The sequence below is a fragment of the Papio anubis genome, chromosome 8 (genome assembly GCF_008728515.1).
Source record: "Papio anubis isolate 15944 chromosome 8, Panubis1.0, whole genome shotgun sequence".
NCBI classification, from domain to species: Eukaryota; Metazoa; Chordata; class Mammalia; order Primates; family Cercopithecidae; genus Papio; species Papio anubis.
Window position 1 is genome coordinate 66,926,887 of NC_044983.1, and position 18,132 is coordinate 66,945,018.

Genomic DNA, 18,132 nt, shown 5'->3' on the forward strand with positions numbered 1-18,132 from the left:
AAGAAACAGAACAGCAATCACATTGTCAGGCATTCATTCTTTATATACGTGTAGAGTAAGGCTCAGCCACATGCTCCCCTTGACAATGCCCAGGAACACCACCAAATCTGTGCTCCTAAAAAGAATTCTTGTCACTGAACTCCCTTAAGACTTTTCTCCTCAGTGCCCTGGGGGAAACAAAAGGAATTCAAGACATTCTGATCAGTTTGGTTATTATTACTGTTTGGAAGAATCCTTGTTGAACCACATTTTTACAAAGCTTGATGATCAGATTTGAGAGCCAATTCTTCTCAACTCTAATGATTTCTAATGAGGAGAGCATTAAGTAGACTTCCTTGCATGCTTCCAGCTATAATTCAACATCCTAAACCATACATCTTCAAAAGTCACCCAGCCAGGAAAAGACACCTCCAGGCAATGAGACAACAGGCTGACCACAAGTGTTCAGTACAAGGAAGGTGCTCAAAAAATGTTTAGGAAGAAATCAAGCTCAGAGACTCCGGTGAGCCTCTAACCCTAATCTATGCAATGTTGACTGTGAACCTGCCATTTCCTGTACTGACTAGTCCCCCAAGTGCCCTGGGCTCACCTTCCAGTGGTTTCCTTGCCTGGTCCAAGCAGTTCTCTATAATAAGCATCTCAAACTTGTCCAACACTGAACTTTCCCTTTTCCCTCCAAATTGAATTCTTTACTATTTCAACAAATATACTATTTCAACAAATATATGACTATTTTCTCAGTTGCCCAGGACAAAAATGTGGGAATCATCTTTCACTTCTCTGTCTTGTTTACTACCCACCACTCCAATCAATCCAAATCATTTTTAAATCCAGTTCTCTACCTGCAATGTAATCCAGAGTCCAACAAATTCTTTCCCTCTCTACTGCTGGTGCATCAGATCACTGCTATCACCTCCTATCTGGACTCCCATTTTCTCTTACCATTAATTCTTAACACTTAGCTAAAGCAATCTAAAAATGTAAATCAGATCTTCTCATCTCCTCCGTTGTGGTCCCCTGATGACTTCCCACGGCATTAGCCCTGTTGACCCTGTGCGGCTGGGAGGCCCTTTGGAACCTGCCTTCATCCCTGACCACATCTCATTGACTCTCCATCTCCACCACTAAGTGTGGTCCCACCGGCCTCTGTCCATCAAACAGCAAAGCCTTTCTTGCCTCTGCACTTCCTGTTTCTTCTGCTTAGAACACCCTTTCTCCTGATGACTGCACAGTAACTTCAGGCCATTCAGAATTCAGACCCAAAGTCACACACAGGAAGACCTTCCTCAGAAACCTGGCTTTCTGAAGTTCTTCCTCAGCCCCATAAACTTATCAATGAAGAATAAGCTTATATTTAAGAAACTCAAATAGTCTGTACTTCGGAGAATATATAAATTTGGCTTTTGGAAATTATATGAGATAAACCTTTTTATCACATGACCTAGAATGGGAAAACTAAGCTAAACAAACAAACAAATTAACTACTATTTGATGAAACCTCAAAGTTCCATGACACGTTAAAAAATTAAACTCATGGTATTTATAATACATTATTTAGAGAGTGTTTGGTCTAGATATGAATGAGAAATTACATGAAGCCAGGTATTTCTAGGTTAAGTGTAAATTCCATGTGTAAGCCAATAATTTATGGCCAAAAACTGAGAGGTCAGTAGGTCATGGAATGCCTAACTCCTTAACTCTAAGCTGGCCTCTTTCATTGGCTAATAGAACACTCTTAGATAACTCTCTTTTGTGTCAATTTGGCCCTTAGTGAGAGCTTTTAAAGATTTGAGACTTTCTGGGTGGTTTTCAAATACTCATTTTCTAAGTGCCTACTCTTTTCAACACTCTTGTGTGAGTTACACGCACCAGTGTTCTCCTTAGCAGACAGTTGTAGGGGTTTTATAATGGCTCAGTTAAGGAGATCTTCAAGGTTCTGCCCACTAACTACATGTTGATATTTCAGATATTAATCTTTAGTTTTTAAGTAGTTTTTCTAGAAATAGGAACAGTGATAGTATTGACAGAAGAAATAATACAAGAAAAAGCAGAGCTAATGTTTCTTGAATTCCTACTATGTGCTAATCACGCAGTAAAGACCATTTGGCTGATTGATTCTATAGCCTTATATTTTATAATCTGCATTTTTGTTGTCTTCTCATAGAGAATTTGCTGAACAATAAGATGGGACATATTGTGTTTTACCGATATCTTATCTCGGAACAGAAAGTAAGATGGTGGGATATTATTGCTCGAGCCTATTTTTGATTAGGTGTACCTTTAAGATGATGAAAAGGAAACCTAGGCTGTGAAGCTAAATTCCCCAGACTGTATATCCATAGCAGATACTCAGTGTGTATTTGTTAAAATAAGTATTTGTTGAAAGAACAACTACGTGGTCAAATCTGTAATAACAGTATGTGCATTTTAATGGTATTAATTCTAACACTTAATTGTGATAAACTGCTGGAGTCACTGAGACATAATAAGAATTCAGTCTCTAATGCTCCAAATAACTTAAAAAAACTAAGACTTATTATTTCTTTAATGATTAAAACAAGAGAAATGAAATATTAGCAGAATAACTTGAGAAATTACCTATAGCTACTTTAAATAACATTTTTGCCTGGGAAAGACTTGTGAAATCATCAATATGCCAGAAAAGAAATTCCAAACTTTTGGGATACCCAAATGTACAACATGGAAACCAAAGTTCTACTCACAGAAAGTGGTCTATAATATTATTCTTTATCTATAACACCAATATAAGTACTGTACAACTCTAATACGGGCATATTGGTCCTACTGCCTTTCAGAGAATCAATCTTACATACCATTCAAATAAATTTAACCCAAGTAGCAAAGGACATATAGAGACATTTGTAGCAGTTGCTTTGAAGATAAAATACCAAAGCTGCTAATCACTGAGGACAACAGAAAGTGAAATATTTGCTCCACTAAATGTTAGGGAATAAAAAGACAGGAAAAGTAAAAAAGAGAACAGAAAACATCTTTCTACATCACTTATGTATTTTAATGTTTCATCCTAGGATAATATTTAATCACTTTTATTCACTGGGGTCTGAATAAGCATGACTTCAATTGTATAAAGTGTATCTTATTGCCAAAGACCTAAAAATAATCTCTTCTTTGGCTCATTTACATATTTTTTACCTTACATATATATTTGACTATATAGCTTTTTTCCATTTATATTTTAAATTTGTTACTTAAAGTTAAATTATATTCATTTGGACAATAAACAAATTAGAGGTATATTTACTCCAAAGAAATTAAAAACTGATGCCTCTTGGTACTCACCCTCCCATATCTGTTGGCGTAGGACCCAGTAAGCAAGGAGTGGAAAACAATGATTGTCTCATCCAAGTCCCAGATGAACACTCTCTACAAAGGAAGAACCAAATCAATGTGTCTTTGCCTTGGCTGAGAAAGCTGTTATTCAGTTAACTGCAACATGAAAAAGTCATCTTGAAATGGAAGATGAATGAAAAATCTGAATTTATTATTTCTAAAAAAAACACAACTGTTTCAAAGAGTATCTCCTAACTTTTCTCCAGATATAACTTCAGATGAGGTACAAGAGGATAATTACATTTATAATGTCAATATAAATATAGGAAAGAGATAATAAGCTATGTCCTTTCTAATTCTGTAATAGAATTTCAGTCTCAGCTCTGAATAAATGAAAAAAAATGAGTTATAACTAGTCTGTTTACAACTTGAGATAGAGGTGAGCAAGTGATCAAATATCATTTATCTTTTCGTTACCTCTGATCTCTGCTCATTGAGAAGTACTAAAATAATGAATCTTATGTTTTACTCTTAGCAAGCCAAGTATTAAAATTGCACCCAAAGACTAAAACCTTACATAACCGATTCACCTTATGTTACCTATTGAGCTGTTATCAAAGGGATGGGATATACATTGTTCTTGCCAGGTTTTTTAAGTCTTCGGGGTTTAGGTATTTAAAAACATAAGCAGACACATTACTCATGCTCTTAGACATACTCTTGAGGTATTTAAAATGGGATCTGAAGGAATTAATTTCCAAAAGGTCTTCGGGGTAGCACAAAAAGCCTCCCAAGCCTGTTTTACTTCTTCCCATTCCCACTCATACCAGTACATATTCATATACATAGATTCTGCTGGAAAATTTTCTTTTTTTTTTTTTGCCAAAATAATCATGTTTTCCAACCATCAGATTTCACTCTGGCAAAAGCAGAAACTTAGTTGCACTGGATTGAAGGCTATGAAATCTACCACCCTTTAAGTTCTTACTTAATCCCTCCTGCTTTTGAACTCCACCAAAATATGTCTCATTAGATGACTACTATTTCAGTTTAGAACATTCCAGGTTTTCCTTTCTCAATATATACAAGTGTGTCTTTCATTTCAAAGTGGATTTTATGGCTGGGTGTGGTGGCTCATGCCTGTAATCCCAGTACCTTGGGAGGCCGAGGCAGGTAGACCACGAGGTCAGGAGATCGAGACCATCCTGGCCAATATGATGAAACCCCCTGTCTACTAAAAATACAAAAATTAGCTGGGCTTGGTGGCACGTGCCTGTAGTCCCAGCTACTCGGGAGGCTGGGGCAGGAGAATAGCTTGAACTGGGAGGCAGAGGTTGCAGTGAGCTGAGATCATGCCACTGCACCCTAGCCTGGGTGACAAAGCAAGACTCCGTCTCAAAAAAAAAAAAAAGTGGATTTTATTTTATTTTATTGTTTGTATTTTTAATTTTTGTGGATACTTAGTAGGTATCTATAATTACGGGGTACATGAGATGTTTTGACACAGGCATGCAATGTGAAATAAGCACATCACAGAGAATAGGGTCTCTATCCCCTCAAGCACTTGTCCTTTGTGTTACAAACAATCCAGGTACACTTTTTTAGTTATTTGAAAATGTACAATTAAGTTATTATTGACTATAGTCACCCTGTTGTGCTATCAAATAGTAGGTCTTACCCATTCTTTTTTTTTGTGCCTTTTAACAAGTGGATTTTACTAAGTATTTTTAGTATGACACTTAATTAAAAAGGCAATGAGACAGAGCAGCATAACAGAATTTTGTTCAAGTAGAATTGCATAATTTACTATATTTCTTTAGAGAGAAATAAACAGATGCTTTGCCATAGAGTTCATAGGGAAGAAAAAACAAATTATTGCTTAACCTATAGTTAATAAAGAAGAGAGAAAATACTACTTTATCTATTGTTAACATAAAAAAGAAAGCAGTAATAAAAGCATCTGATACCTTAGCCACTGCTGTTTACATAGCAGGTATGTAAAACCACCAGTTAGCTATCAAGACACCTTGCTATTTACTTGGGTGTTGGCAATGACATACCTCAAGATCAGAATCTGGGGGAGGTGAAGGATTATTGTTTCTTCGGCCCCGTCCACGTGATTTCCCATCTGAACCTCGACGCAATCGATCAGAATCTGAATCTTTAATGGGTGTTGAAGGGCTGTGGATTGTGTTGTACTCTGTAGGAATATAGGAAGGACTTTCATCTTTTATTTCTATCACCATGGTGCCAAGATTAATCTTGTTTAAATTCATAAGGGGAGTTTCAATAGTCAAGCACATTTCATTCTGCTGAAATCCTACATCGTCTTTCACTTGCACTGGTAAATAATTTATAAGATATCTGATTACAAGATTTGTTTTGAAAGAAAGTGTGATCAGGAGCAATTAAAATTTAATTGAAGGTGAGAGGCAACAGGTTGTACAAGGTTGCCTGCATCTTCCATGTGGTTCTCTGTGATTAGAGAATGCTCCCCACGCCTTTCCCCGCTTCTCTCATTCATTCCAATCACAGCACCTGGCCATACCGAGAGGCTCACACATTTGCCTCAGCTGCGGCTCTCTCAGCTACAAAAAGGCTTCTGGTGCATGCAAAGAGGTGAAAAGAAAAACCAGCTCTGGGGCAGGGAAAACTGAGTCATCAGGTAGATTTTTCTTTGAAAATTTTACGTTCTCCATTTTCTCCCTCATTTTATGTGAGAACCAGCGGGTGACAAGATAAAAGGAGGGCGGATACATGGACAATACCCATACTCCACACACTGTCCATCACCGACTCGTCCTCGGTCCTAGTCTCTTTGAACCAAACATCCAAAACCAGGCAGCATATTAAAAGTAGTCATCTGGGTAACTCAGAGAAGCCATTGAAATAATTACATAGAAACCACAAAATGAAGAACAACCCCCAAAAGGCTCGAAGGAGGAGTCTGGCAGTGGATGTGGAGCTAGGGAAGATGCTTATCCTGTGTTCAGACTGAACAAAAAGCCATTTACTCGAACCAATTTAGTACTTTTTAGTCTATCCAAAACATACATCAGAATATCTCCTCTTTTCCCAAATTCCAGATGTCCAAAAAGCTGGCTCACCCCACAAACTCTTTTCCAGATTTCTGTACCAGATTTGATTTGGAATCTTTCCATCTAAGATGAGGAATGATTATTCTCACTATGATGTTGTTGAGGTTGGTCTATTTCACCAAACAGAAAACCACTGAGAACAACTGAAGGCCTGGTAGCCTTTATTAACACACTATCGGCCTCAATTCTACCAAGAAGGTCATCCGCGTGTCAAACTGCATGGTCTCAGGATTACCTTCACGCTTAAGTGCTTCTCCAAAACCTTGAGTCAGAGTAGATAGGAAAAGGCTTTGACAGAATAAACTTCTGTTTGTCACAGGAGACAGCTCTATACCTCCTATTTAATCTTAAAACCTAAATAGATTCCTATTACTTATAGAAAACATGCAAGAGTCTTCTTCTGTAACAAACAAGATGGCAAACTTCCTCCTCTAAACTACTCATGTGATTCTCACACCCAGAAACCACCATGACAACCTATAAGCTTATTAATTACAGTCAGAAAGTCCAAATCGACACCACCCCATAGGTTAGTTTATTATTTGGGATGCATTTTTAAGCTGACTCATCTCACAGAACCATTACAATACACTGCTGGCTAGTCAGCTATCATTCTCTAAATCTATATTAATAGTCTTTTTTACAGAGGCAGATAACTAGGGCATCCTCTCCTTAAGATGTTCCAAACTGAGCCTCTCTCTTCCATGCTTTAAAGAGAATCAGCAGCTCCAAATGAGTAGAATTTTAAGCAGTCAAGTGGATTCAAAGCTGTTCTTTGAGGAAAAAGCCTTGGCCTTCCTTTTTAAAAAATATTCTGCAATGTACGTCTCCATGCAGAACCAGATATTCACCATCTGAGACAAAACACACATCAATCTCCTCAACGTATTTCGATAAAAAGCATTCATTTTACAACCAGTACAGTCACTATCTAATTCAACCTGCACTTCAAGTACTTTACTACAAAATCTCTCTTGAATTGGGAGCTCTCCGGCTTTTGGAAGTTCGTATTTGAAGAGAAGCTAAAAGACATCGAGCAATGTAAGTTAGCATGTTACACCTTTTTCCTTGACTTACTGACAGTATAATTTTGTCCTAAAAGTCGTTTATCTTTCCTAGATTTTGTTAGCCTAGATTTCCTCCTATTGATGGCTCATTCCTTTATTTCTTAATGTTTACTCTATCCCTGCTTTAAAAACTCAATCTTTTAAAATATATTTCATCTTTGTTATTACTACTTTTTTTGGACACAGACCAGCTATAATGAAATGAGTTACTTTTGTAAGCCTCTTCCAAAAGAAAATAAATTCATTCCGCAAAGTATAAAGTGAAAGTTTTAAATCATGTTATCTAAAGTTTTTCCAGGTGAAGGGAAAAAAACCCTAAAAGATAGACAACCTGACACCTTTAAATATTAAAATACACCCACACTCCTACCTTGCAGGCCTCCACTCATAGAAGGAAGATGAAGATAAAAGTGACGCAAGCTATTTTTCAAAATCCCTTCCTTTTCTATGAGGTGGAATTAAATGCTTCTACTATCTTAACCAGCTTTCCAGACTCTAACTTCTCCTTCCTCCTCCTAGTGCAAAACAACTCAAATACTCAAATAATTTAATCTTCTAATCCACCGACAGCTCGTGTTTCACTAAAATCTTCTCCAAATTGTTCAAGTTTACCCCCACTGAGATACTGGATGTGAAAATACTTTGGAGGGCATTCACTGATTTTAATAAACATGGAGTGGATGTCACGTTCACACCATGCAGGCTCTGTACCAGGAGCATGAAATATGATGATGTAGCAAAGAGAAATGGTTCCTGCCTTCTTGCAGCTTAAAATTCAGAGGAAGGCACTGACTTGTGGACAAAAATGAGAAATTACAAAGTAATATGGAAAAGGTCACAATACAGGAAAGGCAGAATGCTAGGAGAATACAGAGGAAGTCCACATAACTCAGATTTGCAGGCTTACAGAAGCTTCCTGAAGACAGAGGACAAATGTAGCAGTGAAGAGGGAATATGACTGTGTCAGATGCAGCGTAAGTATGTGTGAAGGTAAAGAGGGAGAGAGAGAGAGAGAGAAAGACAGCGAGAGTGCGAGAGCAAGTGAGTGAACAAGAGCAAGCGCGTGCGAGAGCGTATGTCATGTTTAAGAAATGAAAATAAAAATTCAATCTGACCTGAGTCTACAGAAGAACACAGAGATGAGGCTGGAGTGGCAGGTAAAGAATTCAACAAGGGAGTGGGGGCTCCCACTCCACGTGGCAGGGTGCTGGAGAGAAGACGGAGAACGGGAGACCAGCCAGGAGGATAATTCAGTGATCCAGGTGAGGGATGGTGATGTAGGTGCTGGGCATAAGGAGATCTGAAGTGTCATTAGGAGGTAAAATCAACAACTAAGTGGATAAGGAAGAAAGATGTAGTAAAACATCATGCCCATGTCAGTGGTTTCACAACTGGGTGAAGATTGTAATACAAGGTACAGGACTTAGGAAGAAGGCGGCATTATAGGGAAGAATATAGGTGAGGATTCAGTCCAGCTTTGAACATGTTGAATTTGGATGGGCTGTGGGCATCCAAGTAGAGATGCCCAGTAGGCTGCTAGACTGCTCTGAAGCTCCAGAAAGAAACATGGGCTGGGTTTAGGATTGGAAACTGACACCATATGTAATTAAGGAAATGAGTGTTGTTAAAGAAATGCAGTGTGTGTACAAGGGATGGGCAGAGAAAGACGGGTGAGGTGTGAAGAGGAAAACCAAAGTCAATGTATTGCAGATGAAAAAGTATGTCAGGAAGGAGAGAGTGATCAATAACTTCAGATCACCCAAGAAACAGGTTAAATAAAGACTGAATCTGAGTACTTTAGATTTAGAGTCAAGAGGCATTTGGTCTACATGGCAATAATACAGATTCAAGAAGGCAGAAGAGTGAAAGAAAAGGGGGTAAAACCCTAAACTATTACTGATGACCCTCTAATGGCCAAATCCAATAATTATTTTTTTAGTGTTCAATCTTGTTTGACCCCTCTGCAGCTGCACTGACCACTTGCTCCTTTAAATCATGTCCATATCAGAATGTCTTGACTTCCCTTTCTCCTGCTTTACACTATCCCTCATCAGTCTCTTTGGAGGGCTTCTGCTCTGACCAAAGTGTGAATATTGGTGTTCTCTACATCCTGTTATTGGAAGTGCTGATCTGGGACAAGATACAGATTTTGCATCAGGATATTCATCAACACAATGTTTCCTTCATCTAAAAGTCTTGCTAATACTAAAAATATAGTCAGCTGAAGAAAACAGTATGTAACATGGTTGATTACTTAGTAACATGGTCGATTACATTCTGAAGCAAATCCTTTGTTATCCTGCACTAATAATAAACAGTCAGTGTACAGGCAGCCAGCTGATGGACTATCTTTTGAGCAGCAGTTCACTGGAGTTTCTTCCATGGCTCTCTTATCTCACTGCAGGCTCTCAGTGCTTGGTAATATCTGTAGGAGGAATTTAATGATGCCCTCCAAGCTGATAAATTCTAAAGCATAACCTTTTGATCTCCTGACCTGAGTATTCCGCTATTTCTAGACCTCTCTACCCAAGTAGTCCATGGATACCATAATGAAACTTGTACCAAAAGGAATCCTCCCTATTAACAAGCTGAATTAATGGTACCAGTAACTATCCACTTTTCCAATCCAGAAACTCCTTAGTGTCTCCATCAAATTAAGACTCAGTTCTGTGTTTTTTACTCCTAAATACTTTTGCTCTAAGTTCAGGCTCTCATTATCTCTTGCCTTAATTCTTGCAACAGGCTATTTCCAGGATTGATAGGCTCTGTCTTCCACCTGTTTTCTGCACTGCCATCACAGAGTGGTAAGACTCTTCTGCTCCAGCCTTATAGTGTGGAACAGGAAAGACAGTCGAGATTTTAGGGCACTGAGCCCTCAACTGCCACATTCTGAGTCTTGACTGTACTACTTACTAGTAGTATTGCTTGGTCGTTATTTAGCCTTTACATGACTCAGTTTTTTCATTTGTAAAACGGGAATAAATGGGGTAAAACTAATATACATGTAAAGGTACTTGCAGCTGCACATGTCGCTAGCACTCTACGATGTTAGCTACCTGAAAAAAGTCTCCTTCAACAACCTTATCTCTACTCTCTTTTCATAGTCCACTTCAGATAGACAAACTTAGTCATCTCATTTCTCTGAAAGTGCCATGCTATTTCACGCCTTCTCACATACTTCTTTTTAGTTTTTAGAGACAAGACTTTGCTTTGTCACTGAGGATGAAGTGCAGTAGTACAACTATAGCTCACTGCAGCCTTGAATTCCTTGGTTCAAGGGACCTGTAATATATATCTTTCAAGGAGCTAGGACTACAGGCACATGCCGTGACACCAGGCTAATTTTTAAAAAAAATCTTTTGTAGAGATGGGGGTCCTGCTATGTTGCCTAGGCTGGTCTTGAACTCCTGGCCTCAAGCAGTCCTCCTGCCTCAGCCCCCCAAAGCACTTTTACAGGCATGAGCCAATGTACCTGGCCCTTGTCTCCTTTTCTCAACTCCTTACCCTGTCCCCTGTCTGAGAAATTCCTATTAGCCTCTGAAGGTCAAACTCAACAATCCTTGTGAATTCTCTAACTTCTGGTACCTTCTTTGTAATTATGTACTCTTATCTCTATTATAGGATTATAAAATTTTTGCAATTATTTACATTTGTGGTGGATAAATAATTTGATGGAATTATTTTGAGCAAATGTCCATCATTCCTACTCTGGGAAAACAGAACACAGTGGTATTCATGTTTGCATACTGAGAACACAGTAAGTGTCTAGAGTGCAAGGCAAACATTAAGAAATTGGCGATGGGAAGAATGTTTCTTCAGTCTAGCATTTACTCTATTAAAGCTATAAAGGTAATTTATTTCTACGAGACCGCAAAAATATTTACAAATGAGAAATAGCTATAATTAAAAGTTCATTTAAAAGTTAATGTTTAAATATTAAGTCATAAAATATTAAAATCTACATAAGATAATTAAAATTTTACATTTGTAAATACTATAGATTCCCATAAATCCTTCAATATTAAAAAGAAAAACAAAGAACTGGAACTCAAAAGAATCCATTTAGTTCCCCTGAGCTAGTAACTCCTCCTTGAGCCTTGGGGAAGTTAATTCCATTTTTTCTCGGTTCCCACTCTCCTTGTTTATCAAATCGATGACAGCCTAGATTACTTAGCTTTAAAATTCTATTACCTGTGGATGTACAACACTTACCAAAGCCTCATAATGATTAGTTCTTTGTCTCTCTCTCTCTTAAGTAGATTAGTTACCTTCATATTAATCTATATAAAAGACCTTAGGCACACTCCAACCCTCAAAACCCATCAGGGTTTGTTGCCTACTATATCTAGCCCAAATTCCTTATCTGGTTTTATTTCTCATGCCTCCCTTAACATGCTGTTTTCTTATACATATTGCCAAATAGCTTTCAAAGGATTGTATCAATTTAAATTGTATCTGTCTAACCATAACCATATACACATTGGCTGTCATCATTTTAAAGTCATTGCTATTTATCATACACAGAATAACAGTGCATAATTTTTAATTTGCATATATTAAAGATGCTTGTATATATTTGCTTAAAAATTATATTCCCTCTGTGAACAGTCCAAATCTTTTGCCAATTTTTAAACATTCCTTTATTGATTTATACAAAATAGTTTTAACCCTTTTTTCATATCTGCTGATACTTTTCCCAGCCTGATATTTCCTTAAATTATGCTTTCCTTCACAGAAGTATTTTATTTTTATGGAGTCTTGCTGCATGACGTGAAGGCCTGGTTGGCTCCTTGAAGATTTAGGGATAAGTGTTCACATTTATTCTAAAGGTAGTAGGGGATTTCTGATCTAGCTTTACACGCCTGGGACTACATATGCCAGTAGTGGTTGCAAGGGAAGTAGTATACACAGTTCCTGCAGGCTCCCTTCTCTATGCTTTGGGAGGGTGGAGGCCCTCCTCACTCATATCGAAGTCTAAGTGAGGTGAAAGACTACTCTCCCTAAACAGAAGTAACTAATTGAACTCTTAGCCGAGAGGAAGCTCTCACCACATGTACGACGACATTGGACTGAGGCCAGGGCAGCTACGATCTCTGGCAAGACCCTGAATCTGTCTGCTAAGACAATATAGCTTATGACATAAAGTGCAGAGCTTTTCATGAAATCCTTAGAAAGATGATCTGAATTTAGTGAACATGAGACAGGTTAATCAATAATCGTATTCTATTTGCCCTTATGGGAGACTCACATAAAAAGAACAGAGCATATCATTTCCCTAAATGCAGATACCATCATGTTTAAGACTGAAGCCTTAAAGCACACTGTACACGTGAGCACGAAGTAGATGTCAGGAAACAACTGACACTAAGGCACCCCTGAACTTTGAGACTCACAAAACCAACACAAGTATATGCAAAAGTCATCTTAACAGAGGTATACCAAGGCCAGATCAGGAACACAGACTGTAGAGAAGTTGAATTCTAAGTCAAGAAGGAAAGGATATTATGGTTCCTCCTTGGCATTCCCCACAGGGAAGCAGATGCATCAAATTTGATGACATTGGTCAAAAGAATCATATACATCCATTGGGCATATTTTTGGTTATGATTTTAAAATTAGTTTTCCTATGGGGGAAACCACTGATGAAGCTGAACTGAATTACTTTAAAGCAAGTGAGTGGGATTGACCCTTACTCCAGGGATAGACAAGGCAAAAATCAAATATAATCAAAATTACCCAGAACTCCTCTAAACCAGCTGCACTGTGAAAGTCAAAGGCAGTGAAATTAACCCATGGGACGGTGTGGGTACAGGTCACAGGTGTATGACGGGGCATGGAGACTAACTTGCCAATGCTATAAACATTTAATTCTCCTTTGTGTGTGGGGGTCGGGTAGGGGGGGAGAGTTCCTATACTCTAGAGTAAGGCTCAGTAAATTTTTCCTGTCAAGAGTCATACAGTAAATATTTTAGGCTTTCTGGGCTACACGGTCTCTGTTGCAACCATTCCACTCTGCCTTCATAGCAGCATACAGAAATGCATGACAGGCTATGAATTCTGCTTGGGTTGATACATGCACCAGAAATATACATCTTGTGAGTGATTTTTTGATTTCATCTCTAACATAAAGGCCAGGTGCAGGCACCAAGTCTGCTGCCCCAGGTCTGGGTCCCTGGCCATACTTGTTTACCAGGCTTTTTATAGTCAGCTGAATCTAGGGGACACAAACTCAACTTACTTGAGCAGGCAAGCATACCAGTGACTCCAGAAAATGAGCTAAGCTGAGTTTCTGAGAAAAGAAAAACTCAAACACCTTACCACTGTCAAGCCATGTTGTTTGTTATGTAAGAAAACCAGGAAATTCAAGTGAAAAGGTGAATGAAAAAAGGATATGTAGGCCTTTACAATGAACACTTGGATTTTATCTGACTTAAAGTGACCTCCCATAGCTGAATCTGACGGATATTTCTAAAAAACCCACCTCTAGTCTTCTAGACAACATTGCATAAAATGCATTCTCCTCTCCTGTAAGGCATTTAGAGGGAAGGGCTGGCCAATGTTCAACCTCTACAGTCAGATATCCTCAGAGTGAAAACCAAAATTCCTTTTATTCTTAAAATGTCTAAAGCAATTGCAGTGGTGGCCTAAATTTCACGTTTGAATTCTCACGTGACTTAGTATAATGCCATTGAAACCAAATGCTCACAACATGGAATGTATACATATGCACACATTCATTCAGCTAACTTGCTTTTTTTCTGATAAAAGGAGAACAGTGTTGGGAAACTTTTTGTTTTCCTTTTTTGTTTGTTTGTTTGTTTTGGAGACAAGGTCTCACTCTGTCACCTAGGCTGCAATACTGTGGCATAATCACAGTTCACTGCAGCCTCGACCTCCTGGGCTTAGGTGATCCTCCCACCTTAGCCTCCCATGTAGCTGAGTCTACAAGTGAGCACCACCATGCCCAGCTAATTTTTTAATTTTTTCTAATTTTTATAGAGATGGGGTTCCGCCACGTTGCCAGGCTGGTCTTGAACTCCTGGGATCAAGCGATCTGCCTGCTTGGGCTACCAGAAGTGCTGAGATTATAGGCATGAGCCACATGTCCAGTGAAAAACTCCATTAAAAAGGTCTCTATATAGTAGTTTTTTAAAAACAATCTTTGAAACGACTCAATTTAAAGCAGCTACAAAACAGGTCATCCTCTCTTTGCACTGGATCTAATCTACCCATACTACTCTTTACTGTTGCAGTTTTGGGAATGAATGGGGAGGTTTTCTTATGTTATTTTGTTTTTTCTGAGAATTTTTTTTCTTGGATGGTCATTAGTGCCACCTCATACTCACAATGGGCTGCAACCTCCAACACTGCTGAGGTTCCATCTGTCCCACCATTGTGCACCTTTCTCTTCCTACAGAGGGATTTGTGGTATCGTCATTTAAGAGATATTGCTAGTGAACATTTTGCTCCTAAAAGTTTCTGAATATCTCTGAGAATCTTTGTGTTCATTTTCTTATAAGAATCCTTAAACCTCCATCTCTGCTAATCTGTGAAGATGGTGACTGCTGCTTGGACTCAGTCTCAAACATCTGAAAGAGGAAAATAAGCAAAGTTTGTCTCTGCAGGGTTTTATCCCTGGCCACTGCCATAGGCCTGCTGACTGTGATTCATGCATCACTGGGGTTTGGTCAGATTTAACAAGTACCTGTGGCCAGGGCCAGTCTCCTGGAGGTGCAGCCTGTGCACGCCCACAGGGCTTTGTGTTCAGCTGGGCCTGCCACTTGGTTCAGTAGTCTGCTGTGCTGTCTTAAAATTCTTTATTTTTGAACAAGGGGCCCACCAGTTTTGCAGCTGGTCTTGCCTGCGGCTATCACAAATTCCTAGGCCAGGGCAACAAGCGCTACCTTTGGATTCTGTGGTATGACAGAGCACCTATGTGCCAGGCAACACGCTCAGCACCAGGGATGTGACTGAGCAGGATGATGGTCCCTGACCTTGTAGAATATTGGCCCTGCCTATATTTATTATGCACCAGGGGTGTCATGAGCAATACCATGACACAGCTTGCTACTCTCTCATTAACAAGGAACCTGGCTTCCCATTCATTGAGAAAACAGAAGCAACCACTCTCTCTACTCTCCTTGCCAGGCTCTCCCCACCTGTAAGTACTCTGTATGCAGTCTGCCTCCCCTCAGGTTATGATGGGTGGACCTTCTGTATTCCTAAGGCCAACCCCTCCTTTTGGCATGAGACTCCAGTGCCCTGTCACTGACTCCAGTCCACGTTCCTTTTACTCTAGATGACCTGCATGTGAACACAAGCTAGATAGATTTCTTGCCTAAAAAGCATCTCCCACTTCTTCCTCTAGGTTCTGCCCTCTTTCTCTATTGCCTTATAGTGTACAGGAAAAGTCACTGAAAGAATTGAGAATCCCTACTGCTTAAACTTCCTCTTATCCCATTTTCTCTTGAACCCACTTCCATCATGCTATTTTCTCTAATGTTGCTCTTTGTCAAGATCACCAACAACATCCACTCTGTCAAACCAAACAGTCAAGTCTCAATTTCCATATTTCTCTGCCTTTTGCCCGTGCCACTCACAGTCAATCATGGCTTCCTTCTGCAATACTTACGTTCCTTGGCCTCTGAAAGGCCCTGTTCTCAGTTCTCCTCCTGACTCCCTGGGTGCTCTTTCCCAATCTCCTTCTCTAGCTCTTCCTCTTTTCCCAGTTGGCTAACGTTTGGGAAGGCCCTGGGCTCAGTCCTTGACTCCCCTTCTGTGTTTGCTCCTACAGTCCTAGTTAACTCATCCACACGCACAGCTTTCAGTGGCTTCCAGATGTTGAAGACTAACAAGTTTAGGCCCTAACCTGTCTTGTAAACATTAGACTTACTTATCAAACAACTGAATCACCACCTCCTGTTAGATTTCTAACAGGCAGCTCAAACTTCACATGTGCTAAGCAGAAGCTCTGATCTCTTCAACACCACCTTGTTTTCCTTTTTCCCATCTCAGTAAATGGCAAGTGCACTTTTCTGGCTGTTTGGGCCAAAATCCTTGGTGTCATCCACCGATTCTTCTCTTCTCCTCCCCTTTACATTCAATATATTGACAAATCCTGGTAGTTCCACCTTCTAGAGTCTTTAGAATCTGACCACTTTCACCACCTCAACCTCTACCCCTGAGCCTGGCCACCTTCACTTCCCCCCTGGACACAGGCATCATCTCTTAGTTGACTGCCTTGTTCCCATCTTTTGCCTTGTTGCAACTTATTCTCTGTCCATGACCAGAGAGATTATTTTCAAGTGTAATGAAATCATGCCATGCTTCTGCTTAAACACTGCTCATGTCATTCAAAATAAAACCCCAACTCCTTCTCATGCCCACAAGGCCTTCTACTACAGCTTCTCTTCCTCCCTGCCTTCACCTTCCCACTTTCTTTTCCCAGAGGCTCCAATGCCTTATGGGCCTTCTTTGCTCTTGCTGAATCCACAAAGCACAGCCCCACCTCCAGGCGTTGGCAACCACTGTTTCCTCTCCCCAGAATTCTTTCCCCAGATATCAAGGTGGCTCTCTCCTCCTTTCCCGAAGGCCTCTGCTCAAGTGTCACCTGATGGACAACTCTTCCGAAACAGTTTACCTGCCCTAACGCTATTCTCCTTACTCAGCTGTTCATCCTTCCAGGCACTCTGCCGGATGCATTTTACATGTACTTATCATCTGTGCCTCCAACAGAATGTAAGTTCCCTGAGGGTGGAGGCTTGATTTTTGTTCACTGCAGAGTCCCATGTGTCTAGAACAGTGCCTGGAACATATCAGAGGCTCAATAAACTTTTTTTTTTCTCACAACCTGGCATGTGGAGCATCTCTGGTTCACACAGCAAAATGCACATGATCACTGATAATCCCCAAGGGTCTGTTTAGCCACTCTCTTGAGGGATGTGTCACAGGGAAATACTTATCAATGTGCTTCATGTTCATTAGGGGACAGCATTTCTCTGACAGGAGAACTCAGACACACTCAGTTCACTATCCCGTCCCGTCCTCTGGGCTCAACTGATTGAAACAGTGCAAAGCCAGGAAGAGATATCAAAGCAAAAGAAACTTGAGGCTGGGGTCAGGGTTGAGAAATGGAAGAGTGGAGAGAACAGGGCTTCTTCAAGGTTTGGGATTTTTTCTACCCAGATCTGTTTAGGGATATATTACTGTCCCCAGTTAATAGATAAAAAGATTGAAGTTAATCAAAATGAAGGGCTACCAGCTAGGCTGTACCACTGTCAGGATCTGAACCCAGCCAGGCCTGTCTTCTCTAAAGCCTCCAACCCCACCTCAGACACCCTCCAGACCTGAGTGGTCTCAGAAACAGCATCATTTCTCCAAGCCGTAAGTCTCATTGTCAATGAGGAGGCCAGAGACAGGCTGTGCAGCCTCTCATGGGTACCTGCCTGGGGACTCTTGGCTGCCACCTTCTTCAGGAGGTTTGGGCCTAAAGGAGAGGGGCTGCCCACAACCAAAGCTTGGCTGCATGGGTGATGGAACCCTCACTGACTCTAGTAAGGAGAACTTCTTTCCTTTCACTGTTTGGGAAATAACCCACCTGCAGAGAAGCTGAATCTTGCAAATTTTGGTGCATTTGCATATCCTCCCTAACTTAC

At 39.9% G+C, this 18,132-nt stretch overlaps 1 protein-coding gene across 15 annotated transcripts in view; it reads right to left on the bottom strand.

Annotated features, from left to right (window-relative positions):
- EYA1 (EYA transcriptional coactivator and phosphatase 1) overlaps positions 1–18,132 on the bottom strand; it is a 335,785-nt gene that overhangs the window by 69,134 nt on the left and 248,519 nt on the right. For all 15 annotated transcript variants that reach the window (XM_017962096.3, XM_017962101.3, XM_031669626.1 and 12 more), the window contains 2 exons: positions 5,373–5,512; positions 3,322–3,405 (listed from right to left, as the gene is read on the bottom strand). In XM_017962096.3, coding sequence (XP_017817585.1) covers positions 3,322–3,405; positions 5,373–5,512 — 224 coding nt within the window. The remainder of the gene's footprint in view (positions 1–3,321; positions 3,406–5,372; positions 5,513–18,132) is intronic.